We start from the raw sequence: 21,723 nt of genomic DNA, 5'->3' as shown, positions 1-21,723 counted from the left end.
TTTTTATTACTTTAAGGTATGATTGTGACAATGCCAAATCTGAACAACTGAAACCTCTTTAATTGTTATTAATCTTACTCACGTCACCCAGTTAGTGAGTGGTTGTAGGACACTTAACATTGTACTCATCTCACAAACACAATTAATCCCACTAATTCAATTTTCTTCTGTGGATAACAGTTGGCTGTTTCTAAAGCTCAGGAAAGCAAAGCTGTTTATAATCAGGCAAAAGTTTAAAAAGTGGCTTTGGGGCTCCAGCTCAGGCGCCCCTCCCAAATGAGCTCTCCCTCTTCTCATTCCCCTCGAAAAAACGTTTGTCTTAAAGTCCATCCCCCCAAAAACCAGCCTGGAATTATCAAAAGTAAACAAACAAGCTCACAAACACAAATCAAGCAAAGAGAAAGTAGCGATTACCCATTCCAGTCGACAAACATCTGCTTGATGATGTCTGTGCTCATGAAAGCTACAGCATGTGACTGACTGCTTCCCGGCCACGTCCCTGGAAGTCTCCAGTCGACTTGGTGTGGATGTCAGCTTCCCTCCGAATGAGAGCGGCCAGGCTCCGCGCTCTGCTTACAACTCCCCTCCCCCGGCAGCTCCATTACTCATGTAAACACACAGCAGTGACTAGCACGGAGTGTGTGGGATGAGCTCTGAGGACTTTGCTGGAGTTGCCAGACTGGCAGGGAGGACCCTGCTCTCTCCACCTCCCTCCCTCCTCGGGGTTGGTGATTTCATCTGGCCTGTTTTGTGGATCCTAACCTTCTGCTCCCCTGTCAGAGCCTGCTGCCACCTTCCAGGGCTGACACAGGAGCCAGGGTGTGGACTCCTGGTCTGAAGACAGTGGGGTAGCACAGAAGTGTTTCCACAACTGACCCAAGTGCTAAGACTTTAATGACCGCAGGGGGAAGGGTGTACTTTCAGGTCCCTTATCAAAATAATAGCAGAGCAGAAAGCTGACAGAAACAAACTTGGGGTAGGTCTGAGGCATTTCACAAAAAGAAACAAGACAATATCGCCTCTGTTCTAAGACTTGTTACTATCATCTTTCCTTCCTAACATTTTGGCAAAAAGCATTTAAACCTAAAAGGCATTTATTTCTAGAAAAGCTTTCAAATCCCAAAGGCCTTTTCCATAGAGAGAACTTGCATTGAACAGGCTGTTTTAAATAAAGACAAAGGTTCCAGGAACTGACGATATAAGTCATCTCCAAATCGGGTCTGTTTTCTCCATTCTTTGAGCTGTTTTCTGAACCCAGAGAAGCACATGTCCTTCCCCAGAAGATTCTGAGAATTACAAATTTAGAACACACTAGGACCTAATATTCTGGTCACACAAACTTCAACTCTAAATGGGATTTGGTCAAGAGAAAAAAAGCTTCTTGTTTCTAGTAAGGCAAGTACACTGACATTTCAGGTATGTTAGTTAAATCCCACCAATCACTCAAGTCTCAAACTCAAATACCTCTTTTAGTCTGCCTTCTGAACTCCTTCTGTGACCTTCTCTTATGCAGGGTATCACTCACTGTATTCTTTGTACTTTAGCTGTATTTTATGGCTTATTATAATACTAAATTGGAGAGTCCTTAAGGGCCGGATCAGGTCGGATTCATCTCTCATCTGTCCCAGCACACGCCCAGGAGGTGGCATTGCATAATATGAATTTGTTGAATGAGCGAGTGACTAATGGAAATAAAGATGTCCACATATATCTCCTTTGTGTCTTCATGAGCTGGGCCTGCCAATCTGACCACATGTATACAGTGGGCACCTGTAAAACTGCATTCACCTTTATTACTTAGCCTTGAGCACTGGGAATAGAAACCAGTGACTTGGGTTTGCTGTGGGAACGGAGACAGTAAACCTGTGGCCTTTGATTTCTGATTACTGTTAAGCCACTGTGACTAGCATCTCAGGGAGCCATAATCTTGTCCCATGCAAGGAACAAATGCCCTGAGGTGTAGATGTTCAAAGTCCCTGGGGGGAGCGGAGCATGCAGGACTGGGTGGGATTCCCATCATACAGTTTGACACATTTTGGATCCACAAGAACCCAGGTGAAGCTTTGGGATGGAGGGGCTGGTTTGAGGGGAGAGTGAAAATTTTGGTACCCCAGCTACATTATTTTTTCCTACAGTGTCAAGACAAATCATTGGCTAGGTGCGTGACTGAAAATAAAGGCTTTATGGTAAGGTGGTGGTCAGGGGTGGGAAGGAGACTCTGGTCTTTAATTCTTTTATGGAAACCCCATCTTGTCCCAGCTACCCTGGATCAACCTAAACCTGCCTTCCCCTTGACAACTAAGGGCTACGTACCTACTGGGAGAACCTAAGTCCTAGATTCCAGTATTACACCAGCTCTAGTGCTTTAGATGAGACTGATCTCTGGCAACAAAGCCATTCTGGAAAGCCAGCAGTACGCCGACCAATAGCATAACTGACTCAAGTCAGTTCTACTTCAAAAAAAAAAAAAAAATAGTGTGAAGCAGTAAATGCAGTTAGTTACTTTTCCATGTGTATATAACCCACTAACCAACCCTGGCCTGGCTCATTCATAGAATACTGTCAACACTCCTTCCACAAATGTATTCAATACTATATATGAATAATAATAGCTGATACTTACTGAGCACTTTCTCTGTGCCAGCCAGCACTTAGCACGTAACCTCATTTAAAACTCACAAGTCAATAGGAAGGTATGACTATTAATCCCATTTTACAGACCAGGAAACTGAGATAGAGGGGAAACTTCTTGTGTAGGTCACACCACTGGTTACTGGTAGCAGAAAGATTCCAGCCCATGCAACTGGACTTTATCCAGAGCCCCTGCTTTAAGTAACTTCTCTCTAGTAGACACACACACACACACACACACACACTCTCGGTCTCATAATGGGGTATTTATGTTATTGAGCTGGCAGTCTCCAGGGAGCTTTCCCCAAAGGAAAACACTCTCAAATACCACATAGCATGAAGGTGCTGCAGCCCATCTGAGGCAGCAAACAGCATCCCACAGGCTTGACAGACAGCAGGGTCACCATCAGTCCTGACGCAGCAGTAGGTAAAAAGACTTCCACTGAAGCCCGAGTTCCAATAAAACTTAATCAGAGCACTATGCACATTACTCCCTTGCAGTGGGCCAACTGACTCTGCTGCCTCATCACTGAAAAGATCTCTGTGGTTTTTCAAAAATCTTTCCTCTCTGACTGCCCATCTGTTCCTCTTACTCAGTGCCATGAAATTAACAAGTATTCACCTTTGTGAAGTCACTGCTATTTCTATAGGTGTTAATTCCAGGAGAATCAGTGATAGCCAGTGCTCCAGGCTACAAGGACAGCTAACCTATGTGTTTTCTTTTGATTGTTCCTTTTTTTTTTTTTAAACTCTTTCACATATTGATGAATTAGTCTCTTTTTAAAGACAACATAGCAAAACAAGTTTTTGTGGTTTTTTTTCTGAAAGTGTCTAGAAGCCCAGAGTTGCAGGCATTCGTTTATATATTTACTTCACAATGGGTTCTCACAAGTTATGTGTCAGCGCAGGTGTAGGAAACTTTCATCTCAACCCCAACTCTTGCAATAATAATAATAAAACAAAGGAAATGTAACCAGTTACTGGCAAAGTAAATTGCTTTTGGCTTAAATGTTCCTGTTTTTTTCAACTGTGTTCTTCCTGTCATGACCTATTCTCTCTCTCTCTCTCTCTCTCTCTCTCTCTCTCTCTCTCTCTAATAACATTTATGCTCTTGGAAATACCATGAAGATAAACTGCTATAAAAGCTGGATTGACTCATCAGTTAACAACTCTTTCATCTCATTTTGTGGAGAGGATTTTGTTGCCAACGCAGCTACATATTCTCTCGAGAAACTCTTTGTGATCTTCCACTCAGAGAAAGGATTTACTTGTCGGTGGGGACTGGAATTAGGAGAATGGAAAACCAGTCATCGTTTTCCTCCGAGTTTGACCCCCAAGGTTAATGTCTAGAGGAAGTCGGCAGAGCGTTAACTCATTTGATGCGTGTGTGTGTTTTAAACACAATAAACACAAGCCAGAAATTAAACTCCACGGATTGAAGTATTAGGGACTGACAAACATTGTTCTATGTATAGTGTACATTACTGATAATACTTTGCATTTCTGTAATGCCTTTCCTCTGAGGATATCAATTCTCTGGAACATTTTCTTTATAGACAATAATCTTAAAATACTCTGGCAAGTTTCAGCATGGAGCATTGCTCTTTCTGGAAAAAAAAAAAAAAAAAAATGAAAAACAACCTACCCTAATTTAGTTATCATTTACTGTGTTCTATTTTCAATGTTTCCCTTTTGACTATTTAGAAACTTCCTCTTTCACTACAACAAAAATAGGATGAGTGTTTTTAAAGCTATTAACGTATGAATAAAAGATTAGAAACCAAGAATGGCAGAAAGCTTGATCAAAGCCACTCCTGAAATTTATGAGTGTAATAAAAGAAAGGCATTTCACAGATAATCTCTTACAGAATTTCAGTTTTCAAATACTTGGAAAAAAAGAAAAGAAAAACAGAAGCTCTCAGCCCTCATTCTGGCTTTAACTTAAAGACAACATTTTTACTTTAAAAATTCATAAATGAGTTCCTGAAATTTTTATTTTAAATCCAGCTGTATTCTATATACTCACTATTCCACACCTGACAGAGTGGTGCGAGAAAACTGTGGCGGCTGGTACTCTACATCTGTCATTTGGCTGAGTCTTTCCATGAATTCGCAAAGCATTACTTACATAGAGATTTAAGAATACGAGTGTTCAAATTTACTTTTATTCTGTTTTTCTATAAACAGTCTTCCACACCCAAGAGAAATGTTTGACAAGCAATGTGTTGTCTGAGATATGAACACACAGGGCCATTAACAAGCACAACTCTATCTTGTAGGACGTTCTAACTTAAATGGTGAATTTAAAACAACAGGCACAGTAAAAAAAAAAAAAGCTATGTTATCATTTCTATTATTGTTCTGACAGTTCCCTTTTTAAGGGTAATCTTTTTTCTTAAATAAAGGCATTAAAAAGATGAGTCCAGACTTGTGAACCGACACTAGAGCCAAACTCAAATGCTTTCACTTTCAAATGCCACCAAGACCACACAGCCTTGAACAATGACTGACATGTCCCAGAGAAATGATGGCTCTAGCCACTCTGGATGTCTTGGCCGCTTTGAGTGTCCGAGTTTGCGACAGCCCAAGCCATACCTTGTCGTTGCTTGAACCACAGTCCCTGCTAACTACAATCTAGCATTTCCAATGAATTCCGCTCTCACAGAATCCAGGTCTCCTTCTACCTCCTGTGGAAAGGCGAGTAGTTGTTAGAAAGAGGGTGAAAAAAAAAAGAAGAAACAGGCCTTAGATGAGGTCCAGTCACTTTGCTCTTTGTCAAAATCATTGAGAACCTCAAGAGCCACTAATATAAGTGGAATGCATTTAGTGCATTTGTCATACCTGGACTGTTTGGGCAGCTTAAGTCGAAAACAGCCATGGACTTCATTGGCTACTCAACAAACCATGTAAGTAAACACTCTTGTAATCCTTACCAAAACATGCCCAGTCTTACTCACTCCTTGTTTCATACTTGTGAATGCTGGAGCAATTGTTAATGCCCCTGATCAAAATTTTTGTAATTTCATTGGCATGTGATTTGCATAGCTATTTCCTGATCCACCTTTTTTCTGCCCTGAAGGTCTTCATTTCTCAGAAACACTTAAAAATACAGATTATTTGACTTCTCCCCTTCCCCCACCCTATAAATGGAATGCGACTTGCTTGCTCATCTGTACTAGGGCTAATTGGTTTGAAAGCATGTGACTCTGTGCATTCTTGCCATTAAAACACAAGCAAACCTCTTTTTCAGCTAGATTTTACCAGCAGTGACAGGCAGATTTCTATCTTTATTTCTTCTCTGTGTCTTGAAGAAGGAGAGAAATTTAAATGACCAAATGTTATTATATATTACTCTGAAATGACGTAGTGAATTCCAAAGGAATACAGAAATGTTCCAGAAGTCTACACTAGGGTTGTCTACAAGGGCACTGACAAAGAAGAAAGGGATTACTAGACGCTTTTCTTTTTCTTCCCACTTTTTTAAAAAAAATTATTTTAAGTGTGTTCTTCCAGGACCCATCAACTCCAAGTCAAGTAGTTGTTTCAATCTAGTTGTGGAGGGCGCAGCTCACAGTGACCCATGTGGGGACTGAACCAGCAACCTTGTTGTTAAGAGCACTGCACTCTAACCAACTGAGCTAAGCGGCCGCCCCACTAGATGCTTTTCACTACCACTTGCAGAATAAGGAAAAATCTGGGAGCTAAACCTACGTGTAGAGTGAGTAGAGAGCCTAGGTTTTCAGAAGACTGACTCTTTAAAAGAGAATTCTGGAAATAAGGAAGGAAATTGCAATCCATGCCAGACTTTTCAAACTCTTACTTTCCCTTCAGCCTGTTCTGGCTGCCCCCAGTATCCTCCAGGGGAACCATTCTCAGTGAAAGGTGCCTTCCAGGACCTGTAAGAGGATGGAGATGGTGGCTCATAGCTGTTTTGCAAAGGCTTATTTATCTTCAGAGTAATGAGGTCTATCTACCATGGCTTCAGGAGTCCATGGGAAGAGTCGTTTGCCTTAGAATTCCAAATATTCTGTATCTGGGCACTTGATACCTGAGGACTTAGCTTGGTCCTTCACTTGCAGGTGGCAGTGCTGTCTAGGTGTTAATACTGCACGCAAAGGGTCTGATTTTCTTCACCGAATGCAAGGTCTTGTCATGAAGTTGCAAACTCAGCAAAATAAAAACTGGATTCTAAAAACGCCATAGTAGCTCAAACTTCCACTTGCACATCTACAGGACAACTTGTTTCTCCTACTGTAGTCTTCCCCAGAGATCAGGTACCCACCAGCTATTTTCAGGTCCCAGGCTCCTCGCTTAATGGAGAAGACGATACTGGATGTTGAGAAAAACACTCTATGAAAGCTATTACAATTATTAGGTTGGTGCAAAAGTAATTGCGGTTTTTGCAATTATTTTTTAACCTGTTAAACTGCGATTACTTTTGCACCAACCTAATAGCATGAATGTGTTGTTTCAATGTTCATTATGTGGTTTTTCTTAAGTTTTTCTTAAGAAAAATCTTTTTCTTAAGATTTCAAAATAACTCGTTTCATTTTTAAATAAAACTATCCAATAAACACAGATTTAGTCTTTCTTAGTATGATTGTCTAGAATAAGAATAGAATGTTAATTTAAAATACTTGTCCTTTTTCTTAGGCTATTTAAGGACCCACTCTGGGAATGCTATTTAAGGACATTTTGATTTCTATAATTTATGAAGTTTATAAAGATAAGACCTCTTAAACATAGAGAATTAATCTCTCTCTCTCTCTCTCTCTCTCTCTCTCTCTCAATCAATAAACCCGCTCATTCTAGTTCATGATTGATCTGTTCTGTGGTGTTACTATTGAACGTGACAGCACAGAATTGAAGGCTACATTTTTGTACTGAAAAGCCTGGCAAGGAGCGGTAAATATCAGAACAGTTTTTAAACTCATATATAAACAGAACATTCTTGTTCAGCCATTTCTCCAGGTTTGGAAATGAGATCTCCTATTTTCAACATTGAGGATAACTGATTTGCTACATCTCTAAGAAAACATTCCCCACTTGGAAATAAGTAAAAGGGAATATGTGTGTGTGTGTGTGTGTGTGTGTGTGTGTGTGTGTGTGTTAACATGGAGATATTTAACTTCTTACAGACTTCGACTAACGTGTTATGAGAGACATTTCAGTATTTCAAACACATACACATAAGAAAAAGTAAAAGGTCATCAAGTAATAAACTCCCAATTTCTTTTTTTTTTTTTTAAATCACAAAAGGAATGTGTGTTTAAAGGGGTTTTTCACTCTTTTTCTGCTTGTCTACATTTCAGGAAGAATAATTTAGGAAGTAGGACTGTATCTTACTTAAAAGTAAAATGATGACTCTTCTTGTTTGTCTGAGGCTCTTGAGACAATTTTCTTTGCTAAGATAGATCCCTCCCATCCCTTCCTTCTTTATGAGCTACGAGTGCCATCTTTGAGTTTCATTTGTTTGTGGATATAGGTGAACCACAATACTAGAAAATGATTTTAAAAGCTCTGCAGTAATGCCAAGGAGTTCACAGATGGTAGAAAAGAGAGTGTGTTGGAGTAGGACGGAGTGAGGGTCCACAGTAAGAAGGGTCTGGGTTGTGCATGGAAAGGCTGTGACAAGGCCCCTACTCCTTGTGGTATATTAAATAAGGACAACTAGAGTGCTCAGTGAATCAGAATGAGTGTGGAGAAACAACGGCCAGATACCATCAGAAATCCTAACGTAAATCTTACGATGAACAGAGAGTACACAGAAGAGGTTAGAACTGCTTCCCCTTTTTCAGCATAAGATTAAAAATTTCTGTAACTGTTTCGAGTTCCTGTGTCCATGGTCACCACTAGCCACATGGGGCTATTGAGCCTTTGAAATACGCCTAATCCAAAACTGAGATGTGCCACAAGTGTAAACACACACTGGATTGCTAAGACAATACAAAAAAGAAAAAAAAGAAAAAAGAAAATGTAAACTATCTCGTTAATAACAGTTTATATTGACTACATATTGAAATTATATTTTGGATATACAATATTAAATAAAATATATTATTAAAATTAACTCTACCTATTTCTTTTTACCTTTTGATATGTGGTTACTAGAAAAGTTTAAGTTACGTGTGGCTTGCATTATCTTCTCTTGGGTGATGCTGGGTTAGTCAGCAAGTGAGTGTTACAATTATAGATATGTCATTGGAAGTATGTGTGAAAGAGCAGACAGAACAAGATTAACATCTAAAGCTAGAATAATCAGCAAAAGTGATGATTCGAGTTTCAATATAATTTAGGATTTTATTCATTGTTATGGAGGACAGTCATGCACAGATGTTAGTATCTGAGAATTTTCCCGAAGCTGAGGTGTCTCCCTTGTAAAATTCAAATCTGGTAATCATTGACTCAGGGTTACTAAATGGCCCTGATGAAGATGTTGTTTCATTAACTTCCTTAACTAAGATGTCAAAGCAAATGTTAAGCCTGGGCAACAGACTTGGGAGGAGAAGGGAAGAGAGAGAGAGAGAGAAAAATGAGAGGCTAATTATTTATTTTACTAATTATTCTCTTCTGCTACCAACATGGGTTGGGTATAATGCAAGCCATTTGCAAACTGAATCAGAGAAAATAGATCCTGATTTGGGTAATTTGGAAGGTAGAAGCTTCTTAACCCCAAACTGCTGAATAAATGTCTGTTGTTTTTTCCTTTTTGGAGATTTAATTTGCAAGTAGAGAGGTCAGATAGAATCAAGCCTAAAGGCCAGGCGTGGTCTTCTTGGTTTTGCCACAGTTTTATAGGACTGAAAGTGAGATTGTTGGTTGAAGACAGGCTCCAATAAGCCCAGAACCCTGAGGGCAGAGGAGGAGACACCTTCTTTCCCCAATCATTAACACCAGAAGATACCGGACCTTGCTCTGAGAAGATGGCTGCTCAGTGCCCTGGTGGCCCATCGTCCCAAACTTCCAAATTACTGGTTGCAGTAGCGGAAATCAAATTCTATTTCCTCCACCCATTTACTTTTTGATTCCTGTGGCTCAGCAACACAGAAATATAATTAGACATTAATAACTCTCCAAAAATAACATGCCAATCAAAGGGCTACACATCTACCTGGATTCTTTTATGGGATCCCCCTTACCACCCTTTTGGGGTTCCCACTGTAAAAATAAAAGAACAACAATGGCAGCAGTGGAAATAAGCTTCGGAAATATTTTCTTTTCTTAGAAGGCGAGAGTTGCTATAGCATTTCAGGCAGTAACATGCAAAGAGATTAAATCCCAAATCCCCACAACGTCAACAAAACGGGCGATGAATATTATTCCTTCTACTGTATAATACTTAAAACATAACAATCTTTATGAAGTTGTTTGGTGGTGCAACCTACATCTAGTGAAGCAGACTGTACACCTCTAGCATTTTCTGATATCTAACTATAGCAGTATTTGTCTTTGTCCTCCACACTCTTTTATAGCACATGGTATGCATATTTCAGCATCCAACATTATTAACTCATGACCAACTGTCAGCTGATGGTTATCTAACACATGGGGTCTCCACAAAAGAGATCCTTATTTGGGCAAAAGCTCTTGTCTGCACCAGTCTGTCTATATTTTCCCTCAGAAGAACTTTATTTGGATTATTATTGCTGTAAGTGGAAACTCAGAGGCTGCATGTGTGGCAATCAGAAGGCGGGGAGATAAATCCTCAGCAAGCTAAAACACTAAACTGATATTAAAACCATTTTCTAGCTTTGTTAGCTGAAAGTAAACTCTCGGTTGCCCTCTCGTGGTGAATCTATGTGATGTCGTGGGAAAATCATAAAAATCCAGAAACTAACAAGAGAGCTTAATCAAATACAGGTAAGAACATTCATCCTTGACAGAAATAGTCAAATCACAACCTTATGTTGTTTTATATATTTTGGAATTTACATTTAGCAGCCCTCCCAGGTGGAGAAGGATGGGAGTGGGGGGTGGGAAGCTAGGGAAATATGGAAATTAGAACTTTGTCTTTTTGAAATACAATTACTTCACTATGTTTACAACTGTAACTGGTATATATATATATGACAAATTGATTTTTATGAGATTTCAAACCTTAAAAAAAGATCATGCCCACATTTTAAAAGTTCCTTCATGACCAAAAATAGATCGATGTTCCAACTATTTTGGAATTATAGGAACCAAAGAAAGAAGTCTGAATAATTACCTAATATGGAAGAAAGCACTTTAAAGGGGGGGGGGCAGTTTATTTGTTTCTGACAACAGGCAACATATGGAAACTTGAAACTTACAGGACCAAGTGTAGGTACAGAATTTTTCCATAATCTCTAAATTTTATAAAAATATGAACTCCAAGTTGAAAAACTGGTTACCCAATTTGGTATTTAATTTTTATTTTTAAAAACAACATTTAAAGTTTCTGCTGTATGCCTTTTGACAATTTCCTGCCTACAGGCCCATCCCCAAAAAGCAAACAAACCTGGTATTAAAACAGACTGAGCAGCTTAAGAAAAAGCTGGGGGCAAAGTACATGAGATCATAAACTATTTTTCATCTTGTTACCAGTAAATGTACCATTTCCCTCTTTTATGCCTTCTCTTTAGATAAAAGCCACTCCTCCAGCAGCATTAACAAAAACGTTCTGTATTTTTAATATGATTTTAGGGGTAGATTAATCTTAACTTGACTTTTCCACTCGCATGTGGAAGTTCAGTTTTGCAACAACAGTTGTTTGGTTTTGTCTTTGAATTAGCAAAGTTCTTAAAGTAATTTTACTACAAAATTAAACAGCTGTGAGATCTTTAGCAAACATGATGCTGCTTGTTCTTCTTTGTACTATTGTGCAAGCTGAAATACTCTTTCTTTCATGTCTCTTTATTCCCAAATGAATTCCCTAGTTAGCCTTGTTTAGCATTAAAAAAATAATAAGAAAGAAGGGGGAGGATATTTGCTGACCTCTGAAATTCATCAGCATTTAAAGCACAGGGCGTTTACACAAGGTGCATACTCAAAAGTGCTTTTGTTTAATGCCTTTTATGAAAAGAAAAATGATATCCTACCCCAATTTAATGCCAATCCTTGGGTACAACAAAGCTGTTTGCAAATATTTCTGCAGAGCAAGGCATCTTACGCCTATTTTACAGATGAGAAAACTGAAACATGGATAAATGATGAGGAAAGGAGGAACTAAGATGTTCATAGAGGCTGGAATTAAATTTAGAATTTGACTCCTAGCCCAGGACTCTACTAACCACGTGAGGGCTCTGACTCTTTGGAATCAACAGAAGAGCAATTTTAAAACATTCTTTTGACGTTATTAACCACATCCCCAGGGCTCAGGGAAGTGGGGGGTGGGGGCGGGGCCTGGAAACAATACAGAGCTGCTAGGTGACAGCCTCTTGTGACATTGGTAATAAAATGGATTACTTGATCCATACGGCCATATATTATAGGAATATTTAGAGGCCTGAGGATTCCCTTTGTATCTTCAACAATTAGAATCTAGATTCCAGTGTTCATGTAGACGGCCTCCTAAAATACTATTATATAGAGACAGGGAATCATTCCAAGACATGAAGTGCAGAAAGTGGTTCTTGGCTTTTCAAATGGATTTGGAACCAAAAGATCATTGCTAGGAGTCGGTGAATCCACAGATGTGATGATAGTAGGATTCTTCATTTGAGTAATTTTATAAAAATGATAGAATGCCAGAGCATAAGGAGAACCTGAGATCCCATCTAGTCCAAACCCTTACTTTCATGCACATCAGAAAAGGCCCAGAGAGTTTGCAATTTGCCCGAAGTCACACAGTTAGTGGCAGAGCCGTGATAGACACTGGTGTCTGCTGGCCGCATGGGATCAGCAGCAGTGCCTTGGCAGCAGATGGCTTTTCAATGGGCCCTGAATACCTCCTCTTGGGTCCCTGCAGGGTGAGCGCTGTCATCCCAAGACCACGTTATTAAAACACACTTTCCAAGGAACTGCAATTAATAAAGGCAAATGGGAGCTGACAAGGACATTCCCACTGTGTTCCAATGCCAAAACACACAACTGAGAAAGCTCACTTGGAGCGCACGGACCGTGGGTCCTTCTGGCAGGACTTCTGTGCACCACACTCCCAGCTGTTTGCTCAGACCCAAACGGGAGGGAGGGACTACGAGGAAAGCACTTGCGAAGCCATTGGGGCAATACTCCAGCATTTGGCCTCTGTGCCTGCCACCTGCTTGCTCTTGTTGGGCTGTGCTGAATGAGACTCCCTGGATGAGGACAGGCCTTGGGAAATCAGGACCTCTGGGGGCCAGGAGAAATGGATCACAGCCTATCTCGCTTTGGAGCATCTGGCCTTGTTACCTTCCAACCGTAACAAATGCCTTAGAGGTCCCGAGTATCTTGCACGGCTTCACACCTGTGTGTCCATGCACCCGAGCTTCCGCTGACAATACCCTTCCTGTTTGACCTTTGGCCCTCCTGTCCCAACTGCTACTCCTAGGAGTCTACTCTCCTAGACTCACATTGGGCATCACATCCCTTAAAAACCTTCCTTATTCTCCCTCATCTCCAGCTAGTGGAGGTACTCTTTGTCCCTAGCTCCTATATCAAGTATGCTTGCATCCTAGCACCTAGCACCCTGCATTGAAATTGTCTGTGTGTCTCGCTTCCTCACCAGACTCTAAAGAGGTGATGTCTGTCTTGGTCACTGAACTATAGTCATAGAAGGTGCTCAATAAACATTAACGGAACAAATGACTCTCTGTATCAAATTTGGAAGTACTTAATAAAAGGTTAATAAATGTTTATTGAACTACAGTGATCCCGCCAGAGAAAAGAAATACCTCTGAAGAGGGACGGTGGCTGGGCTGTCTGTAGCACCTTCCCTTCGTCATGATTGCCATTACTAAGGGGGGAAAATGTACATCCACTTTCTAGTTCCCACTACGTAATTCTGAGACACAGCTATTGTCAACCACGTAAATGCTTAACAGAAATTTGCGTGTCCTGTGAATCTATAGGTCTGACTTGTTTTGCCAGGAACCTCCAATCCACAGGGATGCTTGCTCTCCTGGAAAACCCTAAAGAAGGAAAAGTCAGCAATACCTAGGAGAAATCAAGGTCCCTGGAGAATATGGCAGACTGTCTAGTGAGAATTACTTTTTAAGGAACCCCATCCCTGCAAAGCTGCCTAAAAAAAAAAGTGCCTACAGACAAAAGTCTGGGAAATCCATAATGTAGAGATTAAATTTAAATTCTAATAAAGATTTTTAACAAAGATCAATAAAATAGGAGATTGATCTGCAGTTAAAAATTCCCAGTAATGGGATAGTCTAGAAATTTCATAAATAATGCTTTTATCTTGATTGCAAAATAATCCCCTGCCACAAAAACAAGGCGAATCAAGGTAGAAAATTGTTTAGCGGGAATTAAAATGTCACACTTTACACAGAATAAAGCATTGCAATCACCAGGGAAACACACATTGCAAATGTGTTAACACAAAATTACATACATCACTTAATTATATAAGCGCATAGCTCCTGAGTAACCCATTAGCTAAACATGTCGGGCTGCGGTTGAATATATACATGCAATATTTTTAGCACAGAGGGGATGTAACTATGTCAGGCCTGGCACCATAAAGCCTGAGATGGCAAGTGCTATTAAACTGAGATGCAATCATGTTGAAAAGGAAACATTAACAAACAGCAGACAATTGAGAAGAAAATACAGTGAGCTTGTGTTCTACTGCATGTGCTTCCAAAAACTTATATAACTATTCATTGTCTATTTCGTCTGGCTTGCATCCCAGGTTTGTTCTATGCTATACTAATTTTATAATAATAAACTGTTACACCAATTTTATGAAATCACACACACAGAGGTTGCAGATGACACTACATCTGATTATCTTTGCCAGCAAAGAACGCCGTTCTGAAATTAAACTCAGTATCATGCAAAATCATCCACTTTGTTTAAAATGTCCCCTAGAGCTCACTTCTGAAAAAAAGATATAGCATCTTTCCTTTCATCTCCAAAATGCTGGTGAAGTGGGTAAAATTGCTGCTGGACGCCCATGTTTCACAAGGGAGTAAAGAGGGCACAGGATTTGAGAGCAGGTAGCTCTTTGTTAACTTCACAAACCAGGTAACTGGGCAAGTCATCATCTCCTTCTGGGGTTGAATTTGCCCATTTATCAAAAAGGGATTATATATCTATCTTGAAAGATTATGATGGAGAAAGACTACAAGTGAGATAAAATGAGACAACATGCCTAACACATTATTCAGTATCTAGAAGACACTAATAAATGGTGGATGCTATTATTATTACTATTATATGCATAGACACATGTAAGTAATACATCACTTCAAGCATTTTAAGAGGCCAGTAGTTCTCTTGTGGGAGAGTTATTGATACTCTGAAATGCCCGAACCCTCAGCACAAAGGTAACCACCTTGTAGAACCAGTAAGAAAATATAAGTGCAATGAAAGGTAGAGGATCATTTGACACAAGCATCTGGTATACCTCCTAGATAGCTGGCTGTTGTCTACTCTGGCAGAGCCTTCCAACATAGGAGCAATAACTGGATTATTAAAAGAGAACATGTCTTAGTGATAATTGATTCTATATTTTGGGCAACTTGAAATCTCAAAACAAAAAGGAAAGAAAGGAAATTACCACACCATAAAATGTTGCCTAAATAGGGGGGAAAAAAAAAAAAAAGACTATGCCAAGTATCTTCATTCTCTAAATTAATTGTTGAATGTTTCAGAAGCCCCAGGCTCATCTGAGTCCCCTATATCTTGTAATCACCATACAGAGGTCTCTGCACATTGTAGGAGCTCAACAAATAGACAATACATTTAATGGAATTGAATATGGTTGGCCAAGAAGAAAAGCAACCTTTTGTTTGAAGGAGTCCCAGTATAGAAAAATCTATGGGGAGGTTGAACCCTAGATAGGTTTTGCCTCTGGGGTTTTCACTCAAACATTTTTATTAATCAAATCTCATTTTATACAAGCTATTACATGGCAAAAGAGAAGAGTACATTTTATCTATATAGAAGATAGGAAATGTCACTTAGGAGAAAAAAGAAAGGAGTCATTTAAGAAAAGCATTTCAGGTCCTGATTTTGCTTCTAACATCTAGTAACTCTTGATTCAAGAAATATTTGTTGAGTTGCCTTCATATGACTGATCCTGTGCTAGTCCAGCTGGGGATAAAACAGAGAAAACAACACAGTTCCTGACTCTAAGGAGTTCACATTTTTATTGAATTTGAATAGTATCCTCACTCACCAGGCCTCAGGTCCCTCAGGTATAATGTTAAGGGTTCATTAGGCAAGATTCATGAACCAAATCTGTCCAGTGGCATAGTTTACTTAGCTTGGACATTTTTAAAAATTATTGTCATCAATTGAAAGTAATGATATTTTCACTTAAAAATTGGTATGTCTGGCTTTTCTTAAAGGGTTGAGAGATCTGACAACACTGTGCTTCTACGCCTACAACACAACAAAAGACTGGAACTGCTTCTTTAGACAGAGCATGGATATCTATTGCTTCCCAATTTCTTGTAGGCCCCACATGACCTTCTCCCTCTAGGTTCTCTGCTGGCACCTCTGGGCACCCGAGTTTGTGGCCTATGATCTGGAAGTTTCCTTAGGTTCTTTTCATTTTGAATAAGGTATGACTGTGAGAGCCAACCAACGGTATAAGTCAGTAACATGAAGAGAGGACTTAATTCCTTGATTAACCCATGTTCTTTACCTAGTGATCTCAGCCCAAAGGCTGCAATATCCTAAAGTGGGTTACCAGAGAAGGTGTTATAATGCTTCTTCTTAAGAGTTTTCCAAAACTCCATTATCTACACATCCATTTTGGATTAGGTAGGAAGCAGGCTTGCCTCAAGGCAAAAAAAAGTGGATCAACCTATACTTAGAGGTCCCTCTTGTATCTTACACATTCTCTTTTCGCAGGTGTCCAAGATGAACAGGATATTTCAGTGGATCTCTAAAGATTCCAGACCAGATCTCATTACTCTTAAGGATGCATGACATGATTCTTGCAGGATCTGCTTTGAAACTGGTATTAGAAACCTGGTCATCTTAGCTATAACTCAAACTCTACTTGCTCTTCATTCATTTTTAGACGCTTTGGGCTCCAAAAATGCTTCTTGATGGTTGCTAGGCAACTATTGTTGAATACATGCAAGAGGTATTAATTGTGTGAACATTTTTAAAAACAGGGGGAAAATGTTTAAAATAGGTCATTGCCGTACCCAAAATGATACATTTTTTCCTTGGGTTGCTGTCCAGAATAGGGACACTGCAGGCTGTTGGCTTCTGTAGGTCGTGAGTCAGATGATTCACTAAAAATTACTCATCTATACTTCTCTGTCTTTTTTATCAGCCCCTTTAAGCCCCCCACTCAGCAAGAAACCTCATCTTATAACAAAGTCTCACTCACAGGATAACCAGGACTTGTCTTAATAAATATTTTCTGCTTTTCCTGGTGCATGGTTCCTCATTGACCATATTTTTTTCTGACATGTGTATTTCATACTTGCATATCCTCAGGGTAGGACGACTTGTGGCTTGTCGATTATTACATCGAACTTTAAAGCTCACTAAACTTATAGAGTAATCATCTCTCTCTGACCCAAATGGAAACAGTAAGAACTTCTATTTTCCACATCAAAGACGAAGCTTTCCGCTGATGCCAAATGCTCTGTGCTTCTTACCAGTAAATGTAGATTTTATTTTATAGTGTGTTTTCCCCACATTTTTTTTTTTCCACATTCCAATGTCATGGTCAAGCTACAAAGACATAAGACTTCTATAAATTGAATCAAGTATCTAAACAAGAGTAGAACTTGTGGCAAGGCCATTTCTTTTGTTGGATATTAGTGGAGAAAAAGAATTTTCAGTCAGGATAGAGTCCTAAGGCTAAGTAATTACATACTTTTTCCACTATATGGTTCACATGGGTAACTAGTTTCATCATCTTTAAAATGGATAAAATGATTCAGGGTTTAGAATAGTACCTAGAATATGGTAACCAGCCAATAAGTGTTATTATTATTATTATTATTATTATTATTATTATTTTTATTACTGACAACATTATTATTTCTGGGTCATAGATCCTATATTTGACTTCCCACTATTTCTTAGACATATATTCTCACTTTGGTTAATTCCAATCAAAGATTACATCTTCCCTATGAAATCAATTTAGAAAAATATTGATAGTGTACTTAGAAAGAAAAAAACAAAGGTTCTTATCAATGATAAAATATATTAAAACAAACACATGATTCTAAACTTTCAAGTTGACTTTTGGAAAGCCACAGAGGTAAGACAGCATGGCATACCTGGAACTAACAGTGGTCTGTACGATCTGTATTAAGTGTTAGGATGGTGGGAGGGGAGGAAGAGAATAAAAATGGAGGTAAGAACATCATGGTTCTGGAATATTCTGTACAGATAAATCATAGGCCTCTCTGTGCACCTACTGCCATCTCAAACTGTCCCACAAACAGTTATGGAGAGCAAATAGAGGCTAGCAGATCTTCCTTGATTTAGCGTAAAACTTTATCAAGTGTTTCATTCCAGGCATGGTGCTAAGACCATTATGTGCAGCACTTCACTTAATCCTCACACAATATCCCCTGGAGGCAGGCACTATCATCACTGCCAATTTAAAAATGAGAAAACCGAGGTGCAGAGAGGTTAAGTAACTTCCCACAAGCACAAAGGTGGTAAGTAAGAGTGAGTGGAGACTGAAACTCAGATTCATGTGTCTTCAGAGTTCTTCTTCTTGGTGCTGTGCTACCTGCCTCTGCAGAGCAGACCGCTTGAAGACCCTACTGGAGGCAGACTTTGTTCCCTGAGATGAGAGGGCCAGGAGGAAACAGACTGTAAAGCACAATGCAGTGACAACTGGCACGCATTCAGCCTACGACTGCTCACTCAATACCATAAACTAGTATTTTTGCGCTTACGTAACTCCTTTCAACAAAGAAAGAAACAAGCCCAAGCTCGTTCATTCCTCTCCCTGTCCCTACACATCGTTAAAGGAAACATCTTACTCCGAGCTAAGGTAAATGTAATACCATTATTAAAAATTCTTTTGAACAAGTATTTCTTCGGCACCAATTAGCCTTATGAGGGTCACCAAAGAAATACGAGACAAGATTCTTGCTTTTCGGGGATACAGCATCAAGTTTGTTTGCTGGGAGTCAGAACTGAAACATCCCTTCAACATTCACTGGATACCTAGGATATGTAAGCTGTATACTTGGGACACAGCGGTTCCCAAGACATCCCTTGGTCTTATTCCCACAAATCTGAGGTCCTGGCATAGAAAATCGAGACATATGGTAAAATGGACGGGTAGGTGTCATCAATGAGCAAGAGTAGAAGCTCTGAGAACATCGTGGGGTGCTGAACTCATGGAAACAGCAGGGAAGACCTCTCTCTGAGGAAGCGATGTTTAAGTTGCAATCGGCAGGATGGAAGAAGTTGGCCAGTTTGAGGGGTGAGGCCATAAGGGGATGGTTTCTTTTCCAGGATGGGCATATACAAAAGTTTAGATTCAAGGGAGAGAAAAGGCAAGGTCAAAAAAACACAAAAAGTCCCGCATTGCTAGGCTGTATAGAGCACACAGGCGGGACGAGTATCCTCTCACCAGCACTGTGAGGTAGACCAATGCATCACTCTGGTGAAGACCTTCTTTGCTGCAGGCCTTCAGGAGACACACAGAGGGATTCAAGGAGGTTGGTGCAGGACTTGTGGCAGGATGGGGCTTAATGGTTAGGCAGGATTAGGAGAGATGGAGGGAGGAAGAGGAGAAACAGACTGTTTCCCCTGCTCTTTCATCCTGTTATTACAGACACAGGGGGAGACTAACCTGGCTGCACGCCCCATCAAGACCCTCCTTACCCCGGTACGCTGCCTCCGTGACACAACTCTACACTTGTGCATGCCATCCTCGGTGATGAAGGGCTCACAATTACTCCTTTCATTCCCCACTGGCCCCTGTTCAGCTCCTTCTGCTGGCTGACGATGCCTGTGTTAATATGTGATTCTTCATTTACTCATTTTCAGCTAGCAAACATTTTTTAATTAGCCTGCTCTTTATTAAGGACATGGAGCAGATTATTAACTAGGTGCATCTTTGGGTCTTTAAAAAGAATGAAAAAGACATAATCAATCTGTGTGTGTGATGTTTAGGGGTTTAATTGGTATTAGTCAACATCTTTAGAGCAAATCTCATCAAGTTCCATTTTTAAACCCTGAGTCAACTGACAATCTCCAAGGCAGAAGGGAAGAGTGGGATTAATATGTTAGTCACTTGTAAAACTTGCCAGTCCCTCCATTACATTAGTTCCAGTAAAAATATTCAAGGGAATAATTGAAATAAAAAAATAAGTATCTTCCTCACTGTCTACTGAAACTGAGAAGAAGGATTCCCTTAGCTCTATCACTACTTCAATAATGTTGTAAGTGTCTGTTTAATTCCAGCATGCTCCCACTAGCAGGTGAGTGCCTCAAAGGTTAGCACTGTGCTCTGTTCTTTATTGTATGAGCCCTATATCCTAAGGCAGGGCTACATACAATTACATGGTTGCTTACAACACATGTTAGTTGGGAACGTGAAGGAACAAACTGACTGTACACATGTACAGTCACGCACTACAGAATGCAGGAGAGTATCAAAAGAATCACATGAGCTCCCAGGGAGATGGAGGGGAGGTCCTTAGGTCACCCCATTTGGCACCCCTGCAATGGCAAGTTGTTCTGTGTGGTTTTGTTTCTTGCAACAAGGATTGGGTATAGCTACTCAGCATGAGTCTGACTTCACTTATGGAAAAGCCACTTGGGATCTGGACCCAACTGCAATGAGGTGAGGAGGAGGTAAATGAGTGGTATCACCATCTTACTAAAAAGCCAGCCCTTTAGCAGTTACTCAGATATTTCTTTTTATTATCTATTCTGAGGCACATATAAGAATTTGCAAGACCAGGGTCTTTAGTGTATCTTCAGCAGAGATACAAACACCTCTAGAACATTTTTGAAATATATTTATCAAAATATTTTAGAAAATTTTCCAATTTGCCAAAGTTAAAAATGCAAATACACTTTTCCTTTGCTTCAAGTCCACTGACCCAAGGTCAGCCTGCTTGGAATGACCTGCATGATTATACACATAAAACCTGAAGGACTTATACAAATATATGAGTAGGTGCTACATTATAGTCACAAGTAATAGCTATACTTCTCAACGTGCAGTGACTTGATCAAGAGCAATTTGTATTTAGCATGTTTTTCTAATTACACCTCTGTTGTAATATCTAGCAGCTATTGCAGGAAGTACACAAGCAAACATAGGTCATCTAACTAATTTCAAGGCAACAGATGTCAACTGTGGATACAGTAGCAAGACCACAACTTAAATACAAATGCCCAAGCTTGTTATAGGGAAATTTATAACAAGTAAGGGCAGACAGACAAATCCAGATTATTTTTCCAAAAAGCCATCAGAAATGACCCCAAACCTTACCCCCTCTACACTCCTTTAAAGATACCCATGTGAATCTGCTCAAAATAACGTCACTAAATTCTATGGCCAAGATAAAGAAGTTCCTTAACTGTGAGATTTGTTGCAGCAAAAAAATAAGGCATGGATGAATCACAGAGATGTAAGATAAGAACTGTGTGGAAAACACTGTGATGGATGACACATCTCATTAAATATAATTTTATGTGATCGGTTACTGTATTACCCTGTTTAATTGATTTATATACACGTTAGAAAGCTTTTTACTGTTCAGAATGTAATTATATACTTTATAATTGAGTACATAGTTGATTAATTACAATGTTTATGGTCATTTCAATTAAAAGCTGCATATCAGGCCCATAGTTGGAAACCTACCCTACCCACCTTTAAAACATTGCTTCTACAAATAACACTCTATGAAAATGAATTATACTTAAACTACAAGACTTTTACATACAGGACTGTTTCCAGTAGGGCATTTATACACAGTAATCAAGGGACTACCTTTTCTGGGGACAACTGTATTT

The 21,723-nt window shown here is 39.6% G+C and overlaps 1 protein-coding gene across 2 annotated transcripts in view; it reads right to left on the bottom strand.

Moving 5' to 3' along the window:
• ARID5B (AT-rich interaction domain 5B) overlaps nt 1-21,723 on the bottom strand; it is a 169,662-nt gene that overhangs the window by 41,126 nt on the left and 106,813 nt on the right. The window contains exon 1 of one of the 2 annotated variants that reach the window (XM_019731792.3): nt 415-866. The exons of the other annotated variant lie outside the window; for it this stretch is intronic. Coding sequence (XP_019587351.2) covers nt 415-418 — 4 coding nt within the window. The 5' untranslated portion in view covers nt 419-866. Of the gene's footprint in view, nt 1-414; nt 867-21,723 lie in introns of those variants that run through there. 2 annotated transcript variants of the gene reach the window in all.

The sequence above is a fragment of the Rhinolophus sinicus genome, chromosome 15 (assembly GCF_057876585.1).
Source record: "Rhinolophus sinicus isolate RSI-liver-muscle chromosome 15, RSI-T2T, whole genome shotgun sequence".
Lineage (NCBI taxonomy): Eukaryota > Metazoa > Chordata > Mammalia > Chiroptera > Rhinolophidae > Rhinolophus > Rhinolophus sinicus.
Note: the sequence above shows the minus strand (reverse complement) of the source record. Positions and strands in the feature narration are given on the sequence as shown.